Source organism: Schistocerca gregaria, chromosome 4, assembly GCF_023897955.1.
Source record: "Schistocerca gregaria isolate iqSchGreg1 chromosome 4, iqSchGreg1.2, whole genome shotgun sequence".
Taxonomy (NCBI): Eukaryota; Metazoa; Arthropoda; class Insecta; order Orthoptera; family Acrididae; genus Schistocerca; species Schistocerca gregaria.
In genome coordinates, this window is record NC_064923.1 from 551,331,064 (window position 1) to 551,354,891 (window position 23,828).

General features: G+C 43.7%; 1 protein-coding gene across 2 annotated transcripts in view; it reads left to right on the forward strand.

Moving 5' to 3' along the window:
- The first annotated feature begins 999 nt into the window (after nt 1-999).
- Nucleotides 1,000-23,828, forward strand: part of LOC126267455 (uncharacterized) — a 53,294-nt gene continuing 30,465 nt past the window's right edge. Inside the window, exons 1-3 of one of the 2 annotated variants that reach the window (XM_049972724.1) lie at nt 1,000-1,161; nt 3,447-4,116; nt 8,398-8,563. In XM_049972724.1, coding sequence (XP_049828681.1) covers nt 3,476-4,116; nt 8,398-8,563 — 807 coding nt within the window. In that variant the 5' untranslated portion in view covers nt 1,000-1,161; nt 3,447-3,475. Of the gene's footprint in view, nt 1,162-1,245; nt 1,388-3,446; nt 4,117-8,397; nt 8,564-23,828 lie in introns of those variants that run through there. The other variant, XM_049972723.1, reaches the window with a different exon arrangement.

Below are 23,828 nucleotides of genomic sequence, written 5' to 3' on the forward strand. Positions count from 1 at the left end.
GCCTTATGGCGTAACACTTGCAAATTTTCCTATTGTCAGCAGTTCAGCCTCACTGAGCGAAAACTACTTGTTTTTGCCACATTACTTTTCACCTAGGCCCCTTATATTTCAGTCGGATGTAAATGAGTGTGGTACGGAGGAATCCTCATTTAAAATTATGCTCTTTTAGCGTCAACGAGTTTGTCGACCTCTTAGCTTGGAGTTTTTGGGTTGTAGAACACCACATGTTCGATTACCATCGCTATACTAGGTTGAACATTATTCAATGGAACATCTTACAGCCAAACAAAAATCTATTCTCGTGTTCAGACGTGCTGCACTGTTGTTATTAATGCCGTGCCAACACAAAATATTTGTTCACAACACCTGATAACAGTAGCTTACCTCAACGCTAGAAAATACTATTTTACAACGAGAGTTGAAAGTCGACGCATCTGATGGGCAACACCAGGTTATACTGTTTATCCACGGCGTGGCAATAGTAGCGCTTTACCAGCCGAATAGCTAGCAGCGTAGAAGGAAAAGCCGGTTCGCCATTGGTGTTTCCTTGGCAACGCCGTCGCGTCTCCGCCGGTGAACCAAACGTCTGCTGCAGCAACTAATTTTAAATGCACTATAGAAGCTTTATTCATTGGAACATCATTTTTGCATGGATGCTGTGCATGTCTAGGTATTGCAATTTAATAACAACAAAGTAATGTAATTCATACATACAGGCATTTTCATACTTTACGTCAAGGTTGGGACAACATCCGCCATTTTATCAACTCTGCCGTCAATCAAAACTTCTCTAAAAAGTGTCTAATACTGTATGCTGGACAAATGCGTCAAACAAAGCCGCACACGGTCAAATATTTGACAAAATTAATCGTTTACAAGGGAGGGGGGGAGGCGGCCCTACGATGTTTCATACTTCGGTGTCGATAATTGAAACATCGATATTTCGATTCCCAACATCGATACTTGTTAAATCATCGAACATCCGAAGTGCGGATTTTGGATTGGCGGGTTGTGACAGGAATCATTAGGAATGATACATATAGTTCAGTGGGACGCAGTTGTCTGTGTAGTGTGTTTCGTCGTATGTCAAAGCGCGCAACAGGATTATAGAAATAGTATACGAAATCTCTCGTGTATGGGGAGCAACGTCACTTGAAAAGAGTGAGTGTATAGGGGTACAGTATTGTAAATTATTACTGTACAACATTCGAATATTTTTGTGATGATGGCGTTAGGGTTGACAGTTGGAGTTGTTTGCTCAAAGGGGGAGGTGTCTGTTTTACGCAGAGGTTGCATTCGTGAACTGGCACGGGTGTCGTTGTATCTGTTGTTAGTCGTGAACTGTAAACTGCCTTTCAGCTGTCTATAAAACTTGTTATATTTTGCTGTAATTATTAATTTTATGTTAGTCGTAAAATGAACTGACCTTATTCGTTAGGCGAATCCGTATTTGACGTGGTCGTCGAATCTGAGCTGTTGATTCAGTAAGGTTGCGAATTGGCGTCAGTAACGGAGAAATCATTTCGCCGCCGCTGTGTGCTTCTAATATACTTAGTGTGACTTCTAAGAGCACCGGTCGCTACATTTACGTGGATTTTTTAAAATCCTGCGAAATTAGTTTTGTTTGGTCTAATGTCTGGATGGCCCGTGACGTGCTTCCTATGTAAACAGTTATCTCTAAAAGATCCACTTTAGTATTTGTTACCGTAGGCCCTTGCTAGTGCGTACGTCTGATATATGCTAATTGTTGCGAAAAACATTTGAGTAGACTGTGCCCAAGCCAGAATTCACCTTTCGAGTGTACTGCTTTCACCAATAGGTTTCTGATTGGACTGACTAATAAATGAGTTATTGGGCTAAGCTTCGTTTCATGACGTAACGCTTGTAGTAGGCTGTTCGTTGTAAGACTTTGAAAGATTCAGAAATATGTGGATTCATAGTGTGAAGTGCTTTTGAACACGAGACACGGATAAGCTCTACGAGACGTGATAAAATTTTATTGAGACTCCTAATAATTTTGTACTCTACAAAACTTTGATTAAAAAAAAAAAAATCTGACAGTACGTCACTCCCCAGTTACTCTTCACTAAGCACTAAAGTAGGGTTACTAAAATAGTAAGATACCTACTTCTCATACCACATTCTCCTTTTGAAATCACATTCAAAGATAAAATCTCGCACAGTAACATAAATGCTAGTGAATACAGGATATGATAATTTTTAGAATTTTGTAATTGGTCCTTTTCATTGGATGTTGCAGTGATTAATAATTTGTCGCTATGAAATAAGATATTTTTCTGTTTACACTGAATAATGTACTGGAGTTCTTATATGGTAGGGCACATTATGTGGAATGCTGGTTATTAAGTTGGCAAAGTTTCCAGTTAGTTGTGAATGGGTGTGAGTAAAATAAATAAATAAATAGTTAAATAACACTAGGTAGCACATTACAAGCAGAGGAGACTGGTGTCTGTGTTACCTCCTTCAAGGTGTCTTTGTATTCAACCCTGCAGGAAGTTATCCAGATGACATCGAACCTATTTTGACAGTTTGCACAACAATCTGAAACTGGTTCCCCAGATTTAGGGGATTGCATCCTTCAGAATGTACTTACAAACTAAATTTTGGTTTACCAGTCCTGATGGAAAGCTTGCTATTGTCTTTGTGGATGATGATTAACCAAGTTACGTTGCAGGAGCAATGAAAGATCCAGCCATAGATCATGTGTTGGTTAACAAAAGTTTTCAAGTAGTTGAATGTTATGTTAAATACAAAAGTACTTGGGATTTAGTGGAGACATCGTGTATGACTCCTGGAGAAGCAGTTTCCAGATTTTTTTGTTTCTGTAATTTGGTTTTTCGTTCCAGATTTCTTCACACCTCAGAGAGTAAATATGTAGATAAAGTTAAAGCACTAGTTTAAAATGTGTAGCTCAACAGATTTCAGTAGGCCTTAAAGTGTGTCAAAGTTTGTGTAAAAGTTTCTTGAATAAAAGGTTGTAATATAAAATATGTAAGCGGATAAAAAATAAGAATTAAGGATACATAAGACATCACAAAATAGTTGTACCAGCAAACTGTTCTACGTGGACTGATAATAATTTCACTCTCTTGCTGGGGGGGAAGCATATCATTGGCAGAGTATATGGCATGGTACTGGATTATCTGTGTGTCAGAGTTCTTGTCAGTAAAGGTTGTTTGTCTACGGAGTTACCCCCACAACAGCATGAGACGCCATGGAATGTTCCTTACAAAACTGCATTAACACCCTTGTCACTAATATTTATCTATGTATGACAGTTTCCAGGTAAATTAGAAATAAGAGTGATTAAATATAGACAGTTCGGCGAAGAGTTGTGAAATTTATTGTGTGTAATGTAGAAGCATGTTTCCCATTACTAATATTATAAAACATTCTTTCAGAACTTTTCCTTTTTTTGTTTTCAGGTGAAAGGAAATTCTTAATTTACAGAAAAATGGCATGGCCTGTTGACTCGGGTGCAGAAAATGACTCACCAGAGTCTGTAGAAGGAAATGTGACAAGCAGCACAGGTCACTTAAATGAACTACCATATGGCTTACAAAATTATGCACAAGGTGCTGTAGGCTTTGCCCCCTCAAATGAAAGAAGACTAAGCCAGCTTGATGTGGGGGACCTAAGGATTTCAAATCCATATATCAACAGGATAAGGAATGGCCGTAGGCATTCAATAAGTGACTGTAATCCAAGTAATTCTCAACAATCATCTGGAAGTAACAATAACACCATTGTTCAAAGACATTCTGTGCCATGCTGTCACATTAATCCTAATGTGAGGCATAGTTGTTGCTTCCATCTTAATAGACGCCTTTCGCTGCAAAATTTGAATATAAACAGAAGAAATTCGTTTCCTCAGAACTATATTCATGACTATCATAACCCAGAGAGCAGCACATTTGGTTACACCAACGCTCGTCCAAGCTCCTTTAGTGTAAACCATTTGTTTCTGTTTTGGAATGAAAACTTCCAGGCAGATCGGTACTTGCAACAAGCTGCATCTGCTGCGGGACCTGAATTTTTCATGAGATTTTTGGCCTCCGAGATGGATCGTCAAGGCCTACAATTCCCTGATGACATGTAAGTTGCTCATTTGATATTAAGAGACAGTCGATTTTTGATAACTGGAAAGCTGAGCACTATTTGTGCATGTAACTTCATGCATACTGCATTACCTAACAAATAATATGAAACCTTTTATTTCTGTGAAATGTCCAAAGTGTTTTATGGCACCAAAGTTCAGTATTTTTATTTTTGAGGACATAACAAAATGTCAGATATTGGTAACATAGGCTGTAGAAAGTACTTTTTATCTTTTCTTGAATAGGCAAAAAGATCATTTATTGACTCTCTGAAAAACATGACTTCCTGCTAATGTTGTGAACCTGTGGTGCAATAATATCATGACAGCAGTCTGCGGATTCCAATGTAGTCTAAATGTGTGACAGAGAGGTGGCGCAGTGTTAGTGCACTGGACTCTCATCCAGTAGGATGACGGTTCAAGCCCATGTCCAGCCATCCTGATATAGATTTTCCGTGATTTCCCTAAATCACTCCAGGCAAATGTTGGGATGGTTCCTTTGAAAGGGCACGGTTGATTTCCTTCCCTAATCCGATGAGACTGATGACCTCTCTGTCTGGTTTCCTCCCCCCAAACAACCCAATCTAAATGTGCGATTCACTTAACATGGAACATTTTTTGGAAAGACATGATCCTATTACCACATTCTGTGAACAAGGATGAAATCACTCGTCCCATACTAATGTACACGTATTGGATATGTATGTTGTCTTAGTAGTCCATATAGTTATCAGTAAATTTTATGTCGTTCAGCACAGTCAAAAATTTGTGACTTGAATCTGTGTAATTATTTTCAACACGAAGACTAATTTTGTGCAGCTCTCCAACACTGTCTTGTACAAGCCTCTTTAGATATCATTCACTATACACCACAGTGAATCCACTAATGCCCCATTTACAGAGTGGGACTTCCTCAGTGCCCTAGCATATTGCCCCGACACAGCTCCTGGGCCCGATCAGATCCACAATCAGATGATTAAACATGTCTCATTTGACTAAAAGTGTCATCTCCTCACCACCTTCAACTGGATCTGGTGCGATGGCATCTTTCCATCGTAATGGTGGGAGGGCACTATCATTCCAGTGCTCAAACTCGGTCACAACCGCTTGATGTGGACAGCTTCTGGCCCATCAGCCTCACGAGCTTTTTTTGTAAGCTGCTGGAACGTATAGTGTGTCTGCAATTGCGTTGGGTCCTGGAGTGACATGGCCCATTGGTTCCAAATCGGTGTGGCTTCCGCCATGGTTGCTCTACCACTGATAATCTTGTGTCCGTCGAGTCTGCCATCCGAACAGCAATTTCCAGATGCCAACAGCTGGTTGCTGTCTTCTTTGATTCACTAAAAGTGTATGACAAGACCTGGTGACATCATATCCTTGCCACATTATACGAGTGGGGTCTGAGGCCGACTCCCGATTTTTTTGGTCCAACATTTCATGTTGCTTCGTGCTTCCCGTGTCCAAGTTGGTGTGTCTCTCAGTCCCCCCCACCCCCCCCCCCCCCCTTCCCACACACACACACACATCCAGGAGAATGTGATCCTGCAGGGCTCTGTATTGAGTGTATCTCTATTTTTAGTGGTCGTTAATGGTCTAACAGCAGCTGTAGGGCCGCCCGTCTCACCTTCTCTGTATGGCAGACAACTTCTGCATTTTGTACTCCTTCACCAGTACTGGTGTTGCTAAGAGACTCATACAGGGAGCCATCCACAAGGTGCAGTTGTGGGCTCTAGCTCACAGTTTTCAGTTTTCGGCTGCAAAGTCGTCTGTTACGCACTTCTGTCGGTGTCGTACCATTCATCCAGAACCAGAGCTTTACCTTAATGATGATCCACTCACTGTTGTGGAGACATATTGATTCTTAGGACTGGTTTTTGATACCCCGTTGACATGGCTTCCACACCTTCTTCAGTTTAAGTGGAACTGCTGGCAGCACCTCAGTGCCCTCTGTTGCCTCAGCAACACCAACTGGGGTGCAGATTACTCTAAGCTGCTGGAGCTCTAGAGCCCTTGTTCAATCCCACCTTGACTCTCTGAGTCTGGTTTATTGTTTGGCAGTACCCTCAGTGTTGCATTTACTCAGTCCAGTGCACCACTGTGGCATTCGCCATGCGACAGAAGCTTTCAGGAAGAGTCCGGTGACCAGTGTCCTAGTGAAGGTCAGAGTCCCTCCATTGCAGGTTAGGCATGCACAACTGCTGACCAGTTACATTGCACTCGTTCGTGGTTTTCCTGTGCATCTAAATTACCAGCTCCTTCCCCCCCCCCCCTTCCCCCCCCCCCTTCCCCCCCCCCCCCCTGCTGTTCATCTCCCACATCGGCAACCCTGGTCAGGCCTTCGAATTGCAGTTTGTGTCCAATTCCTTCTTTCTGAACTGGAGTCCTTGCCTTTACCACCTATATTTGAGATCCATTAATGTACACCTCCATGGTGTACACCTAGGCCGTGGCTTTGCCTGGACCTTTCACATGGCCCTAAGGACTCAGTTAACCCTGCAGCTCTTCACTGCCACTTCCTCTAGATTCTTCAGTGTACCGAGGCCATGAAGTAGTTTACACTGCTGGCTGATCATCACCTCGGATTTGTGTATGTCCATGTAGGACATATTGAACAGCATTCCTTGCGTGATGGCTGCAGTGTTTTCACTGCTGAGCTGGTGGCTAAATCCCGTGCTCTTGAGCACATCTCTTCATGCCCTGGGAGTAGTTTCTTCTGTGGACGGACTCCTTGAGCAGCCTGCAGGCTATTGACCAGTGCTAATCTCGTCATCTTTCAGTAGCGACCATCTAAGAGTCCATATATGCCCTGGAACAGTCCAGTTGTTGAGTGGTGTTTGTGAGACCCAGGTCATGTTGGCATGTCAGGCAATGAACCTGCCAACATGCTACATGGTAACTGCTGATGGAGATTGGCTTCTCTGCAACTGACCTGTCTTCAGAAGACTTCCATGGAGGCCTCTCACCGGGAATCTGTGGGTTCTCTGTCGGTTTCGCATTGGCCATGTTTGGATGACACAGAGCTACCTCCTGTGCTCGCATGACTCGCCTCAGTGTTGGTGCGGTGCCCGGCTGACAGCGGCTGGTATCTTGGTGATCTGTCCTTCTTTGGCTGTCCTCGGCTGTACTTTTGTTACTGGACTTGCCATTTATTTTAGCTGACAATTTCTCATCGGCTAATTTAGTTTTACGTTTTGTACTTGGTGGGTTTTATCATTCTATATCAGTTTTAGTGCAAGTCCTTCATCCCTTTGTGTTCTCCACTCAGTGCTTTTAGGGTGGATGTTCTAATGTATCAGGGTGGCTGGCTTTTCTTTTTATTCTTGTGGTCAGCCAGCCATGGTCATCTGCTCTTTGATTTGTATCCCTTCTACCTGTTTCTTGCTTCTCCCTGTGGTTCTCTGTTCCTGTTTTGTCCTTATTAGTGTTGGTTGTCCTGTCATTCTTCTGGTTCTTACACACACACACACACACACACACACACACACACACACACACACACACACACACACACACACACAAGCTCTTTTAAACAAACAAACATTTTCAGCTATGCATTACTGTTGGCAGCATACATCCAATTGAATCTGCTTCCAATAGTCAGAACTTGAACTGTCTCTACACGTTTTACCTTTCGGTCTTCCCTTCAGTAGCTACCAGTCACTTGCTATCCAGGTAAAGAATACTGTAGACTACTGTTGGCTGTTGTAAAATGTTTAGTGCCTGGGAGTGTAACAAGCCAGCTGTACACATTTTCAGTTTTATGCAAGTCTTGTATTGGATAAGGAAATCTCTACATGTGTTTACCAAAGGTAATATAGGCCCTGCATGATGTCTGTTCATTATAGGTGTGGTTGTAGACAGGGGCATATTATACTAGTTTAACAAATGGTAATGAATAAAGTGTGCTCCTATGTCTTCATTTATTTAAGAAAAAAGGTATTTGAGGTAGGAAAATTGCATATGAAAGAAAATTAAAATTGTTTGTAAATAACCCATTCGATAAAATAAATGCCAACTGAAAAATTGATACATTCAATATTATGAATTTTATTGGCAACATTGTACTACTTGAGCCATTCTGTGATAAGTTTTTTTGTGAAGCAGATGATAAATAAAAAAAATACACAATGCACATATATTTGTGTGAATTTCAGAATACAATAAATTCAGCTCCGCCTCCTTCCTCCTTTTACTTCATACAAATTCCCACCTACCATGATCAGTTAACATAGCAATTACACAGAATATATGCATTAATGATCCATTTTTATACTTCACAGGTACAGGGACATAGACCAAAGTGGTGACATGCCGCCATCACTCACATACTTAATTGAAAGGTTTTCATCATCGCTGGAACGAGACATGATTTCTTATCTAGTGCTGAGGATTCAGTTTCCTCTTGATTGGAGGTCTTTTTTCGCCATTGTTGATGGGATGAATAAAGTAAGTTTCAGAACTTAAATTTTAGTAAAAAGCTATAGTCGCCAAAATCGGGTTACACACGTTAGTAATGTGTGTCTCACATTGGTATTGAACTGTAGCCTTCATCAGGGCAGCATTTTGTGACCTTTGTATGCCAGTCTAGATTCATAACTTTCATTTCATATTGTGTCCATTATGTCTATATGTGATTTTCTATGAAAATGCTTCTTCATATTTGTAAGTTCTAGTGACTAAATAGAATGATTACCTTTTAAAAAGTTAGATAACAGGACATCGGGAACATAATTCAAATGAACTGCTCAGTTTTCAATGGAAAACACATTGAATTTTTATCTTTTCCAACTTGTATTATACTTCAGTGTTACCAGCAAAATATGGTACAAAATCATCTGATTCAAATTAGAATGAGAGATAAACGCAAGAGGCAGAACAAAGAGGAAACACAAAAAAAAGATAAATAAAAGGTGAAGGAAGTAAAATGTAGGCAGATGCAAGGAGCCTTTGTTTAGTCAAAAATAAAGGGAGAAGAAATTACATGTCCAGATTGCCAGCAAGAAAGAAAGAGACTTGATCAACATACTATTCTAATTGGTTTCTTATTTTCAGAGACATAATGTGTGGATAGTATGTATCTTCAGGAGATAAACTTCCAATACTGTCATGTGCATTTAAAATCCAGATAAGTGCAAGTGGGAGCTGCACATCAAGGGTCTCGTGCACACTTCATTCAGCATAGTCTGTATAACTTCGGGCAGGGGGATTACCTTCATAGTATCAGATGTTATTGAATTTAGCACATGTTAAAATCCAGGAGTAAGTAAGAGACATCTATTACTTATTTTTTTCTCCAAAAAAAAATTTGTGCCTCGACATGCAGGCCTCCAAACATGACACTGTGAACACCATTTTGAAGATGGGAATTACGGAAAGTTTTTCAAAATGCTGTATTTCTGTAAAAGGTCTAGAATTTTGCTAGTTTTGTGATTTGGAAAAATAATTCCTTTATGAGTACAATGGTATGGACATGTCACTTCTTTTACTGCTGCCTTGTAAATTTTTTATAATTTACAGAATTTTTTTTCAAAGATGCCAATCCAGAAACGTTAAGACTTTTCATCAGCTGATCAGTACCATGTAGTAAAATACTGTCTGTTAAGGAGAGCTTCCACTTTGAAGTTGGACAAATTTTGTTTTAAATTATTTTTTAACTTCCAGGGGTAACGTACGTCTTAAATGAAGTTGTTTCTTACTAATTACTTCGTTACAATGTTTATTTCTATTATCTTCGTTGCAGGTATTTCCTTTCACTTTCATTATTGCAGATATTTCTTAAACTTTGATGTAGTTCCTTGTCAGTTTCTTTGTTGTGATTGTTCATTGCAGGTTTCTGTATTGTAGTTGTTCAGTGCTAGTTCATTTACTGAAGAGACTTCTATGAAATCTGAGACCTTCCAGTGAGTTCTGTGTTCTTGTGAGGAATTTGCTAGTTGGCACAGTTGTAGTGTGTTTTGTGAAAATGACTGTTGGAAATGTCTTCTGACTGGGGCCAAAGGAGTGTGAAGTGTGCTGACTATATGCATATCCATAAGTGATATAAAAGACAAACAAGAGACTTGTTCAGTTGGGAATAAGTGATCTCATTTGAAGACTGTTTCAAAGTTAAGACGTTTCCAGTGATGACTTTTTATGTTCTAAATGTTTTGACAGAATAACTGATAGTATCTGGACAAGGTAAAGCCTTCCATAGTGCGGATGATGCAGATTTTGTATCACTAGAGGAAGAATTAAATACCCTGAATCACTGTTAAGAAACTGTGGTCAGTTAAGTAGAGTTATAAGCTCTATGCATCAAGAAAGTGCAGAGAAATTACTAAAGCTATGGATAAATACACTACAGCAAAACTGACAACACTCTTGAATGTAGAAATTCCACCTTCAGAAGAAAGGCATGGCAGGCAGCGAAAGGCGTCCCCGGAGGCTGATCAGAAAGCCTCCCCGGTGCGTCTGACAAACCGGTTTCAGGCACTGTCTCTGGCTGAGCCAGACGCAACCGCCTGCCCTGTTTCAGAGGATCATTCTCAGCCTTCAAGGTCCGGGCAATCGCAGAGGGTGGGCTTACTGGTAGTTGGGAGCTCCAATGTTAGGCGCGTAATGGGGCCCCTTAGGGATACGGCGGCTAAGGAGGGGAAGAAATCCAGTGTGCACTCAGTGTGCATTCCGGGAGGAGTCATTCCTGATGTGGAAAGGGTCCTTCCGGATGCCATGAAGAGCACAGGGTGCAGCCAGCTGCAGGTGGTGGCACATGTCGGCACTAATGACGTGTGTCACTTTGGATCTGAGGAAATTCTCTCTGGATTCCAGCGGCTATCTGATTTGGTGAAGGCTGCGGGTCTTGCTTACGAGATGAAGGCAGAGCTCACCATCTGCAGCATCGTTGACAGAACCGACAGCGGACCTTTGGTGCAGAGCCGGGTAGAGGGTCTGAATCAGAGGCTCAGACGGTTTTGCGACCGTATTGGCTGCAGATTCCTTGACTTGCGCCATAGGGTGGTGGGGTTTCGGGTTCCGCTGAATAGGTCAGGAGTTCACTACACTCAGCTGGCGGCTACACGGGTAGCGGAGGCTGTGTGGCGTGGACTGGGCGGTTTTTTAGGTTAGAAGGCCTCGGGAAAGTGCGGGATGGGTTGCAATGTCAAAGGGTGCTTGGCAATTACAGGACGTGCTTGGATCAAGGAACAGTCGGAATTTTAGTTGTAAATTGTTGTTGTTGCGCTGGAAAAGTCACTGAGCTTCAAGCGCTAATAGAAAGCACAGAAGCTGATATCGTTATAGGTACAGAAAGCTGGCTAAATCCTGAAATAAGTTCTGCAGAAATTTTTACGAAGTCTCAGATGGTGTTCAGGAAAGATAGATTAGGCAGAATTGGTGGTGGAGTGTTGGTGTCTGTCAGTAGTGGTTTATCTTGTAGTGAAGTCGAAGTTGATACTCCGTGCGAATTGGTGTGGGTGGAGGTTATACTTAACAGCCGAATTAAGTTAATAATTGGCTCCTTCTACCGACCCCCAGACTCCGATGATACAGTTGCGGAACAGTTCAGAGAAAGTTTGAGTCTCGTAACAAATAAATACCCCACTTATACGGTTATAGTTGGTGGGGACTTCAACCTACCCTCGGTATGTTGGCAAAAATACTTGTTCAAAACCGGTGGTAGGCAGAAAACGTCTTCCGAGATTGTCCTAAATGCATTCTCCGAAAATTATTTCGAGCAGTTAGTCCACGAACCCACGCGAATTGTAAATGGTTGCGAAAACACACTTGACCTCTTGGCCACAAACAATCCAGAGCTGATAGAGAGCATCATGACTGATACAGGGATTAGTGATCACAAGGTCATTGTAGCTAGGCTCAATACCATTTCTTCCAAATCCATCAGAAACAAACGCAAAATAATTTTATTTAAAAAAAAGCGTATAAAGTGCCACTAGAAGCCTTCCTAAAAGACAATTTCCATTTCTTCCGAACTGACTATGCGAATGTAGACGAGATGTGGCTCAAATTCAGAGATATAGTAGCAACAGCAATTGAGATATTCATACCTCATAAATTGGAAAGAGATGGAACGGATCCCCCGTGGTACACAAAAAAAGGTCCGAACGCTGTTGCAGAGGCAACGGAAAAAGCATGCGAAGTTCAGAAGAACGCGAAATCCTGAAGATGGGCTAAAATTTACAGACGCGCGAAATTTGGCACGTACTTCGATGCGAGATGCCTTTAATAGGTTCCACAACGAAACATTGGCTCGAAATTTGGTAGAAAATCCGAAGAAATTCTGGTCGTATGTAAAGTACACAAGCGGCAAGACGCAGTCAATACCTTCGCTGCGCAGTGCCGATGGTACTGTTATCGACGACTGTGCCGCTAAAGCGGGGTTATTGAACACAGTTTTCCGAAATTTCTTCACCAGGGAAGACGAATGGAATATTCCAGAATTTGAAACACGAACATCTGCTAGCATGAGTTTCTTAGAAGTAGATACCTTAGGGGTTGCGAAGCAACTCAAATCGCTTGATACTGGCAAGTCTTCAGGTCCAGATTGTATACCGATTAGGTTCCTTTCAGATTACTCTGATACTATAGCTCCCTACTTAGCACTCATACAACCGCTCGCTCACCGATAGATCTGTACCTACAGATTGGAAAATTGCGCAGGTCGCACCAGTGTTCAAGAAGGGTAGTAGGAGTAATCCATTTAACTACAGACCTATATCATTGACGTCGGTTTGCAGTAGGGTTTTGGAGCATATACTGTATTCACATTATGAATCACCTCGAAGGGAACGATATATTGACACGTAATCAGCATGGCTTCAGAAAACATCGCTCTTGTGCAACGCAGCTAGCTCTTTATTCGCACGAAGTAATGGCCGCTATCGACAGGGATCTCAAGTTGATTCCGTATTTCTAGATTTCCGGAAAGCTTTTGACACCGTTCCTCACAAGTGACTTCTAATCAAGCTGCGGAGCTATGGGGTATCGTCTGTTGTGCGACTGGATTCGTGATTTCCTGTCAGGAAGGTCGCAATTCGTAGTAATAGACGACAAATCGTCGAGTAAAACTGAAGTGATATCAGGTGTTCCCCATGAAAGCGTCCTGGGACCTCTACTGTTCCTGATCTATATAAATGACCTGGGTGACAATCTGAGCAGTTCTCTTAGGTTGTTTGCAGATGATGCTGTAATTTACCGTCTAGTAAGGTCATCCGAAGACCAGTATCAGCTGCAAAGCGATTTAGAAAAGATTGCTGTATGGTGTGTCAGGTGGCAGTTGACGCTAAATAACGAAAAGTGTGAGATGATCCACATGAGTTCCAAAAGAAATCCGTTGGAATGCGATTACTCGATAAATAGTACAATTCTCAAGGCTGTCAATTCAACTAAGTACCTGGGTGTTAAAATTACAAACAACTTCAGTTGGAAGGACCACATAGATAACATTGTCGGGAAGGCGAGCCAAAGGTTGCGTTTCATTGGCAGGACACTTAGAAGATGCAACAAGTCCCCTAAAGAGACAGCTTACACTACACTCGTTTGTCCTCTGTTAAAATATTGCTGCGCGGTGTGGGATCCTTACCAAGTGGGATTGACGGAGGACATCGAGAGGGTGCAAAGAAGGGCAGCTCGTTTTGTATTATCGTGTTATAGGGGAGGGAGTGTGGCAGATATGATACACGAGTTGGGATGGAAGTCATTACAGCATAGACGTTTTTCGTCGCGGCGAGACCTTTTTATGAAATTTCAGTCAGCAACTTTCTCTTCCGAATGCGAAAATATTTTGTTGAGCCCAACCTACATAGGTAGGAATGATCATCAAAATAAAATAAGAGAAATCAGAGCTCGAACAGAAAGGTTTAGGTGTTCGTTTTTCCCGCTCGCTGTTCGGGAGTGGAATAGTAGAGAGATAGTATGATTGTGGTTCGATGAACCCTCTGCCAAGCACTTAAATGTGAATTGCAGAGTAGTCATGTAGATGTAGATGTAAAGCCCTCCTGCACCTCTTGACAGAAATTTATCACAAATATCAATTCAGCTGTTGAATATTGTGCATCCTACAGTGAAAAGGTGCAAGTTTTAACTATTGTTCCAGAGACATTTTCAAAGAAAACAATTTTGAACCATGTTCCCTCACTATTGAAGTACATGGTAGACAAATCAAGAAATGTGAGGTCTGTAAATGGAGCCTTTGGTAGACCAGAGCCTTGTTATGGTCATCCTGTAGAAGCAGCTAAAGTTAAAGTAGTGCAGTCGTTTTATCTGGAAGATAAGTGGGACTGTTGTCACCAGTGCCAACAAAAAATACACTGTAACAATAACAATTGAAGGTAAAAACAGTTGTGAAAGTGAAGAGGCACATAGCTCGCAGTATTAAACTTTTGCAATTATAAGAGCAACTGTAGAACTTTAAATATTGGAAGCTCAAAATTTTATGCACTAAGACCTAAGTGGGTAGTTCCAAACCCACCTAGAGATGTCTGTGTGTACTGTGCGACTTTTGAACTTTGTATGGTAACTTTGAAGAACTTACTGGAGCATGTGACACATAGCACCTTTGTTCACCTTTGTTGGGTGTGTGTGAAGTCATTAGTAGTCTGTTATGTAAAGTGAGACTTGTTTGTTTTAAGAATGTGGTGACTGCCCTGGAAAGGGAGGACTGTCTTCACAGTATTGGCCTGGAAGATGTAGCAGATAACTGCAGAAATTACATATGTGACAAGGGAGGAAAATAAACTGATTAAGAAAATTGTTGCCTTTGACAGTTTCATTGATAGACTTGGGAAGTGGTCAGTGAAAGTGGTAACACACCAGCCTCTGAAGAAATTGGAACACCACCACACTGCAGAAGTGAAAGGGTGTGTACAGGCTGAAGAACTATTTAGGGCTGCACTGTGATTTTATTGAGAACTGGCCTGTAATTCTCCCACAAGAAATACAAAGTTGTTAATGGAGTAATGACCAGGTTTGTTTTTACAGGAGTGACATATTTTCAAAATAGGACCACAAGTGTTGCAGTTACAAATGACACAGGACACGACTTGGCACATGATTTGCTAGCAATGCGCAAAATTCAACTACAAACAGGGACAGAGTAGATCGTTATTTCAGATGGTGCTCCTAATCATTTTAAAAATCATTAGCAGCTGTTTGAATTAAGTCGCTTGCACCAATTGACTGGATGTACAGTGCTTACTGGTCACAGGAAGGGACCTTGTGATGGTGTACGAGGCCTGCTGAAGTGACAACAGTTATGAGTTAAACAAAATTCTAGTGAACTTTGTGCTACTACATGGAGCAGCTGCTGAATATAGGTTTCCAGCTGAAGGACAACAACATTGCCATCAGTGCTCACTTCCTGATCATAATGTTCTGAGGATTGTAAGTGCTCACGTGCCTATTGGTTCAACACAAAGGTGTCAGTCTATATCAAAGGAAGAAATTGAAGCAGTGTAACACATTTTTAGTTCATTGCCTGGCTAATTTCAGTACAAAACAGAGTGCACAGAAATTGTATAAATTGAAACCTTAGTCTTAGGACCTTTCACATGCATTTTGTAACCATTTAAAATACTTCAAAAATTAGTCTCTTATCTTTCAAAACTAAAATTATGTTAAATAAGGTTTGATTTTTATGAGACTGTTACGTGATGATGTGGTAATAACAGATTTTATGTATGTAAAAATGTCAATTGTTTATAAAACTTGTTCAACCTAAAAGTGGAAGTTCTAGTTTTCAGGGAATGTGGAACTATAGGGTACTGATCAATAGTAAAAATCAAATTTTTGTGGATTGGTGTTTTTAGAAGGAAATTTTTTTTCCAAAAATCATAAAGTTCAGAACGCTATAGTAAAAGAACTTTGGCAGATAAATCCAAATAGAGGATGTCTTTGTAATCATGAAGCAATTACCTTGCAAATAAAAAAAATCCCAACAAAATATCTAACACTGTTTTTCCAAAATTTGCATCTTCAAAATGGTATGCGCAGTGTCATCTTCGGAGAGCTGTATTTCGGAGCACAATTATTTTTTTAAATATGTGTTCCTTACTTAGTCCTTTATTTTAACATATGCTACATTCAGTAACATAAGAGACTATGAAGGTAAGGTTTTCTCCTAGCCTGCCTGAATTGATATGGACTTCGCCATTCATATGATTAGCTTACAGTGTGCTGCGGGTGGAAAAATGTCTGCAACTTGTCTTATAATTGAAATACATGGCTGTAGCTCTGTCATGAGTTGCACTGAAAAGTTCCTTTTTTTTAATTTCTGATGGTGACTACTTTTGGACATGTGTGTTCATTTTCAAACCATCCATATTGTACATGTGATAATAGGAGACAGCCTATGTACAAAAAAACTGCCCCTGCAGTAATGATCAAAGTGGCACTAAGGGACAGTTTTTGATTTGTAGACTGTCACCTGTATTTATTACACTTACGATATAGATGGTTTAAAAATACACACAGGTTTTCGAAACTAGGCACCATCGTGAAAAAAGATTTGTTTCAGTGGAACTTCAGATGGAGCTACAACATTTATTTCAAATTTGTGTGTAGATAGTTCATCCATTCTGGAAATCGAGAATCTTTATGGTTTTTGCCTTTCCTCGAAATCGGTATGGGAGACACATACAGATGGACAACAAAGTGACCCTATAAGTGTTCAGTTTTACTGAGAGATATGAAACCCTAAAAATAAAGAAAAATCCTATTTTCTTCCTCAGAGATGAAAGAAGGGTCGGTTGGGGAAGGTTATAAAGGAGGGTTAGGTTATTCAGAGTCCAGGATGTGTGGAACCAACTTATTTTAAGCATGAGGGGAAACTTTCCAACTCCTAAATGTGTGTATGAACAGTACTTGGCACATCATCTGCTATGAGTAAGTACATGTCAACCGCATTGCATCTTCATAATTTTAGTTTTCTCAAGGGAATAAACCTTTCAGTACAATCCCCAATTACTGTCTGATACTTTGTAAATTTAAGGGCCTCTGTTTCCCAGGGTGGTGGTGGTAACGATTCATGTGGATTCTTTCCCTTTTAAATTATTGTGCATTAACGTAAAATGCTAGGTTTGTTAATGAAACGTTAAATATGGACTGTATAGGAGGTTGTTGTTGTTGCTGCTGTTTTTATTAGCCAATAGGTAAACCTTGACGGAAAACGTGACATTGGGTGCCAACTGTTGCAGTTCCCCCTGCGGGTCCGGGGGTTAGAATAGGCCCGATGTATTCCTGCCTGTCGACAAAAAGGAGTCCCTCTCCCTCAAGGTTGCAGTTTGCGCCTGGATCCGGAGACGGACGGTTTCACGACCTATATTTGCGTTCATTTTCGTTTTTCACTTCTTCTGGTTTCTTCCTTCCTTTGGTTGGTTCCTTTCTTTGTTCTTCTCCATCTCACTGTCTTACTTACTCTTCTCCTTGCCTCCTTCTCCTTGCCTCCTTCTCTGGTCTCCGCCTCGGTGTTTGAGACAGTCTGTCCTTTCTCTCTCTCTCTCCTTTCTTTTTCCTCTTCTTCCTTCCTCCCTGTGCGTGTCTTGAGGCCGACCCACTCGTTCACACTCATAGCCGGTGACGGGGTGACGCGCAATTTCCTGCCCTGGGTAGACAAGTAAGGCACGCACGTACCCCCTGGTAAAGGCCAGGCCCAGGGAGGGGTGATTGCCTGAGCTGACACCTTCTGACCATGCCGATTGGTCCCTCCGTCCGTTTCTCGAGAGGTGTGACCTGAGGTGTGAACAATCACCTAAGGCGGGAGTGCCCTCTGAGAGGGTCCCCACAAAGAAGGAGCGCGCCATCGGAGACACTGGAAATCATGGGGATTCCTCCGCAATGGATTTCTCTTCTTCTCTCTCAACTTCTGCCCACAAACGGAAACTTGACCAGCACAAAGTGACAAAAGTACTACCGCCTGCCCCACAGTTCCTCGTAGTTTCTCGATCTGAGGACAGAGAGGATTTTTCCTCTGTCAACCCTTTTGTTACCCAGAAGGGCGTAGATGCCATAGCCGGATCGGTCAAGTTTTGTACCAGGTTGCGTAATGGTATCTTGTTACTAGAAACTGAGAGTGCCTTTCAGGCACAAAAACTTCTTCGGGCCACACTCCTGTACACGTTCCCTGTCCAGGTGGAGGCTCACTGCACTTCGAATTCGTCTAGTGGTGTGGTACATACTAGATCACTCGACGGATTGACTGACGAGGAGATTCTTTCCTCGCTGAGCAGGGCGTGACGTCAGTCCATAGGGTCATGAAAAAGATCAACAATGACCTTGTACCGACCCGGACACTTTCCTTGACCTTTGATAGTGTTCAGCTGCCGTCGTGCATCAAAGCGGGCTACGAGGTTATTTCTGTTCACCCCTATGTCCCGACACCTACGCGCTGCTACCAGTGTCAGCGTTTTAATCACACTCGCCAGTCTTGTTCCAATGTGGCTAAATGTGTGACTTGTGGCAGGGATGCCCATGAGGGTGACTGTCCACCTCCGTCTCCTCGTTGTGTGAACTGTCACGGTGACCATGCAGCATCCTCCCCCGACTGTCCCATCTACAAGGAAGAACGCTGTATCCAAGAAATTCGGGTCAAAGAGAAAGTGTCCACCTCGGCTGCTCGCAAGCTATTTGCTAGTAGGAAGCCCACGTTGCTCCCAGCGGGGAATACAGAACTGTCCTCCCCTCTCCTTGGACTACCAGGGAGGTGGCAACGCAGACATGCGATCTGACCTTCAGCACTACGGTCGTCCGTTCGGCCAGTGCTAAGATCGCCCGGTCGATGTCTCCTCTTCCTCCCGTCACCCCTCCAACACAAGCACCTTTATCAGCTTCTGCCAGGACCCAGAAGTCAGATGCACGGGCCTTCTAGAAGGAACCGTCTCGTGCAGACCTCCTACGTACCTCGAACTCTCAGCCATCGACTAATACTTCCACAAAACGACCTTCCAAGAAGGCTCATAGGAAGCATAGTTCTCCTTCCCCGCCACGGCGCATTTCTTCTCCTGTGCCACGCAGCAGTTGCCGCCCCAGGCCGTCATCTGTTTCGCCTGGCCGCACCGCTGGTAGCCGAACATCTGGCTGTTTACCAGCAGAGGAAGCTCCCCCTTCCAGCCATCTTCACAAGACGGCCGATGAACAAATGGACGAAGACTGTCCGCCTACTGCTAGCAGCAGCAGTGCTCGCTCGAAGCTGGGCCCTCAGCGGCCTTAGAGATGACCCCTTCTTGCATCTTCTTCTCACGATGGTACTTATTCACTGGAAATTCGCAGCATTCGCTCCAACTGAGAGGACTTGAAATTGCTGCTCCACTTGCACCGTCCGCTCGTCGTAGCCCTCCAGGAAATGAAGCTATGCCCATGCGATCAAATTGCCTTGGCACACTACACCTCTGTGCGTTTTGACCTACCCCCTGTGGCAGGTATTCAGGCTCATGGATCCCATCACATTGCACACCGTCCTGCAGGCAGTTGCCGTCCGCATTACTCTCCCCACTTTTACATTTTCCATTTGTACCGTTTACACTCGGCAGACATGCTGCAAATTATTGCTCAGCTACCTGCACCATTTTTGTTAACTGGAGACTTCAATGCTCACCATCCTCTTTGGGGCTCTCCAGCATCCTGTCCGAGGGGCTCCCTGTTAGCAGACGTTTTCAACCAGCTCAGTCTTGTCTGCCTCAATACTGGCGCCCCTACTTTCCTTTCAGACACCTCTCACACCTATTCCCATTTAGACCTCTCTGTATGTACTACCCAACTTGCACGCCGGTTTGAGTGGTATGCGCTTTCTGATAACATATTTGAGCTACCACTTCCCGTGTGTTATCCATCTCCTACATCCTACTCCCTCTCCATGCTCATCTAGTTGGAACATCTCCGAAGCAGACTGGGGGCTCTTCTCTTCCAGGATGACCTTTCAGGATCAAACCTTCACAAGCTGCGATAGGCAGGCCGCACACCTCACGGAAGTCATTCTCACTGCTGCTGAATATTCCATCCCTCACACTACTTCTTCTCCACGCCGCGTACCGCTCCCCTGGTGGACCGCATCATGTAGAGACGCCTTATGTGCTCGTCGACGTGCTTCATGCACCTTTAAATGCCACCCTGCAGTGGCGAATTGTATCAATTATAAACGATTACGTGCAATGTCGTCATATTTTTAAAGAAAGCAGGAAAGCCAGCTGGGCTGCTTTCACAAGCACCTTAAACAGTTTTACTCAGTCTGTTGTCTGGGGTAGCCTGCGCCGGCTATCTGGCACTAAGGTCCACTCACCAATTTCTGGCTTGACGGTCGCGAATGAGGTCCTTGTGGCCGCTGAGGATGTCTCCAATGCCTTCGGCCGCTTTTTGCAGAGGTTTAGAGCTCCACTCATTACCCCCCCTGCCTTCCTCCCCCGAAAACAGGCAGAGAAGGCTAGGAGGCTCGGCTACCTAACTTCCACTCTTCGAATCGTGAAAGTTACAGTGCCCCCATTAACCATGCGGGAACTTGAAAATGCACTTGCCCAGTCACGGTCCTCCGCTCCAGGGCCTGATTCTATTCATAGTCAGATGCTGAAGAACCTTTCTCCTACAGGTAAAGATTTCCTTCTTCGTACTTACAATCGCATCTGGATTGAGGGACATGTTCCCGCATGCTGGCGTGTCTTGTTGTACCGATTCCTAACCCGGGGAAGGATAAGCACTTGCCTTCCAGTTATCGACCCATCTCGCTTACCAGCTGTGTCTGTAAGGTGATGGAGTGAATGGTTAACTCTCGGTTGGTTTGGCTGCTCGGATCTCGATGCCTACTTACCAATGTACAATGCGGATTTCGTAGATGCCGCTCTGCTGTTGACCATCTGGTTACCTTGTCGACCTTCATTATGAGTAACTTCTTGCGGAAGTGCCAGACCGCGGCTGTGTTCTTTGATTTGGAGAAGGCTTACGAAACCTGTTGGAGGGCGGGCATTCTCCGCACGTTGCATACATGGGGCCTTCACGGTCGCCTCCCTCTTTTTATTTGTTCCTTTTTAATGGATCGACAGTTCAGGATACGTGTGGGTTCTGTCCTGTCAGACACCTTTCGCCAGGAGAATGGGGTGCCACAGGCCTCCGTTTTGAGCGTCGCTCTCTTCGCCATAGCGATCAATCCAATAATGGATTGCCTCCCAGATGATGTATCAGGCTCCCTTTTCGTGGACGATTTTACCATCTATTGCAGCGCGCAGCGTACATGTTTCCTGGAGCGCTGTCTTCAGCGTTCTCTTGACTGTCTTTACTCCTGGAGTGTCGCCAATGGCTTCTGTTTTTCTGCCGAGAAAACGGTCTGTATTAACTTCCGGCGCTACAAAGAGTTTCTCCCACCGTCCTTAAGACTCGGTCCCGTTGCTGTCCCATTCGTGGAGACAACAAAATTTTTAGGTATTACATTTGACAGGAAACTTAGTTGGTCTCCACATGTCATATTTGGCAGCCCGTTGTACCCGTTCTGTAAATGTCCTCCGTGTTCTCAGTGGCACGTCGTGGGGAGCGGATCGAACCATCCTACTTCGCCTATATCGGTCGATCGTCCGCTCCAAGCTGGATTATGGGTGCTTTGTATACTCCTCTGCACGGCTGTCCATCTTACGCCGCCTCAACTCCATACAACATCGGCGTTTACGGCTTGCGATCGGAGCATTTTATACTAGTCCTATAGAGTCTTCATGCTGAAGCCGGTGATTTGCCACTCACCTACCGGCGCGATATACTGCTTTGTCGTTACCTGTCGGCTACTGTCAATGCCCGACCACCCATCGCATCGTTCCTTTTTTGAAGACTCTAGACCGTCAATACGGGTTGTATGTCTCTGCCCTGCTAACCCCTGGATTTCGCTTTCGTTGCCTCCTTCAACACCTTGATTTTTCACTCCCTGCAACCTACAGAGTGGGTGAGAGCCACATGCCACCTTGGCTCCAGGCTCAGGTTCGCGTTCACCTTGACCTCGGCTCGCTCACAAAGGAGGTTACCCCCGGTTCGGTATACCACTCCCATTTTGTCGAACTTCTTTCGAAGTTCATTAATCTGACCTTCATTTATACAGATGGCTCAAAGACCAATCACGGGGTCGGGTGTTTTTATTGTCGGGGCACAAAGTTTCAAATACCAGCTACATGGCCATTGTTCGGTCTTCACAGCTGAGCTCTTTGCCCTCTACCAGGCTGTTCTATACGTCTGCCACCACCGACATTCTGCTTATGTCATCTGCTCCGATTCTCTGAGCACCATCCAGAGCCTCAGTGATCCGTATCCGGTTCACCCTTTCGTGCACCGGATCCAATGCTCTCTTCAGCAGCTGGTGGACGACGGTTCTCAGGTTAGCTTTATGTGGGTTCCTGGCCATGTCAGTATCCCTGGGAACGAAGCTGCAGATGCCGCGACCAAGGCTGCAGTCCTCCAGCCTCGGACGGCTTCTTGTTGTGTCCCTTCCTCAGATTGTAGCACGGTCATTTGTTGGTGCATTTTATCGCTGTGGCATGCCAATTGGGCTGCACTTACGGACAACAAGCTTCGGGCCTTGAAACCTCTTCCCGCAGCTTGGACGTTCTCCTCATGTCCTTCTCGGCGGGAGGAGGTCGTTTTGGCCCGGCTACGAATTGGACACTGCCGGTTCAGCCATTGCCATCTGCTGATGGCAGCGCCGGCGCCGTTCTTTCCATGTGGACAATTGCTGACGGTCCGCCACATTTTAACGTCCTGTCCGGATTTTACTACGCTGCAGCTTGATCTTGGCCTGCCATGTACTCTGGATGCCATTTTAGCGGATGACCCAGGAGCTGCTGCTCGCGTTCTTCGTTCTATCAACTTGACACACCTGTCTAAGGACGTTTGATTATGCTGTAGTTTTTTAATCCTGTGCCTGTTAATACGTCTTTTATAGTGTTGTCCCTTTTAGTTGATGTTTTAACCTTGTGCTTCGTGGTGCATTCCTAACTTAGTCAGGGCGCTAATGACCATTGTAGTTGTGTGCCCTAAAACAAAAGAAAAGAAAAAAATGCTGCAGTAGCTTCTCTCCATCCCCAAAATTCTCCTGCTATGCAATCCCAAATTCCTGGAACCCGTAACATACGTTATATTTCTTGCTCGTCAAGAACTAGACCAACATTCACAATGCCACCTCAAAAAGCTCTTTACCCTGCTCACTTCCTACTCTCGCCTTGAAATACCACTATCCACTACCTTGAACAACCACCATGGCCCCCCGTAGCTGACAAACCCTGTCTCTCAGACCTACTACATTTACTCAACCCACCAAAACTCTCTCCCACCACCACCACCACCACCACCACCACCACCACCACCCAGAAATTTTTTTCACCACCGATCCTACCAGTCAGACAACCAAAGACCAATATTGAACCATGTCTAACTCAATTCACTCCTCCATCCAACCGTGATCCCCCCCCTCCCCCCCACCCACTGCCCCCGAATCACCCCATTAATTTCCCAGAATTTCTTAGCCTTGAACCAAACTAACCTTCCATCCAGAGAAAGAAACGCAGTCCACCATATAAAAACTGATCCCAATCTTGTAATCCTATATGCAGACAAAGGCTCCACCACTGTTTATTTGAACCACAAGGATTACCTGGTAGGACTCCACCAACTGTCAAACATTCACCTACAAACATTGGCATAGTGACCCCATTCCAGAAATCCAGCAGGATCTCCAGTCACTCTCAAATCCTCACCTCTCCCC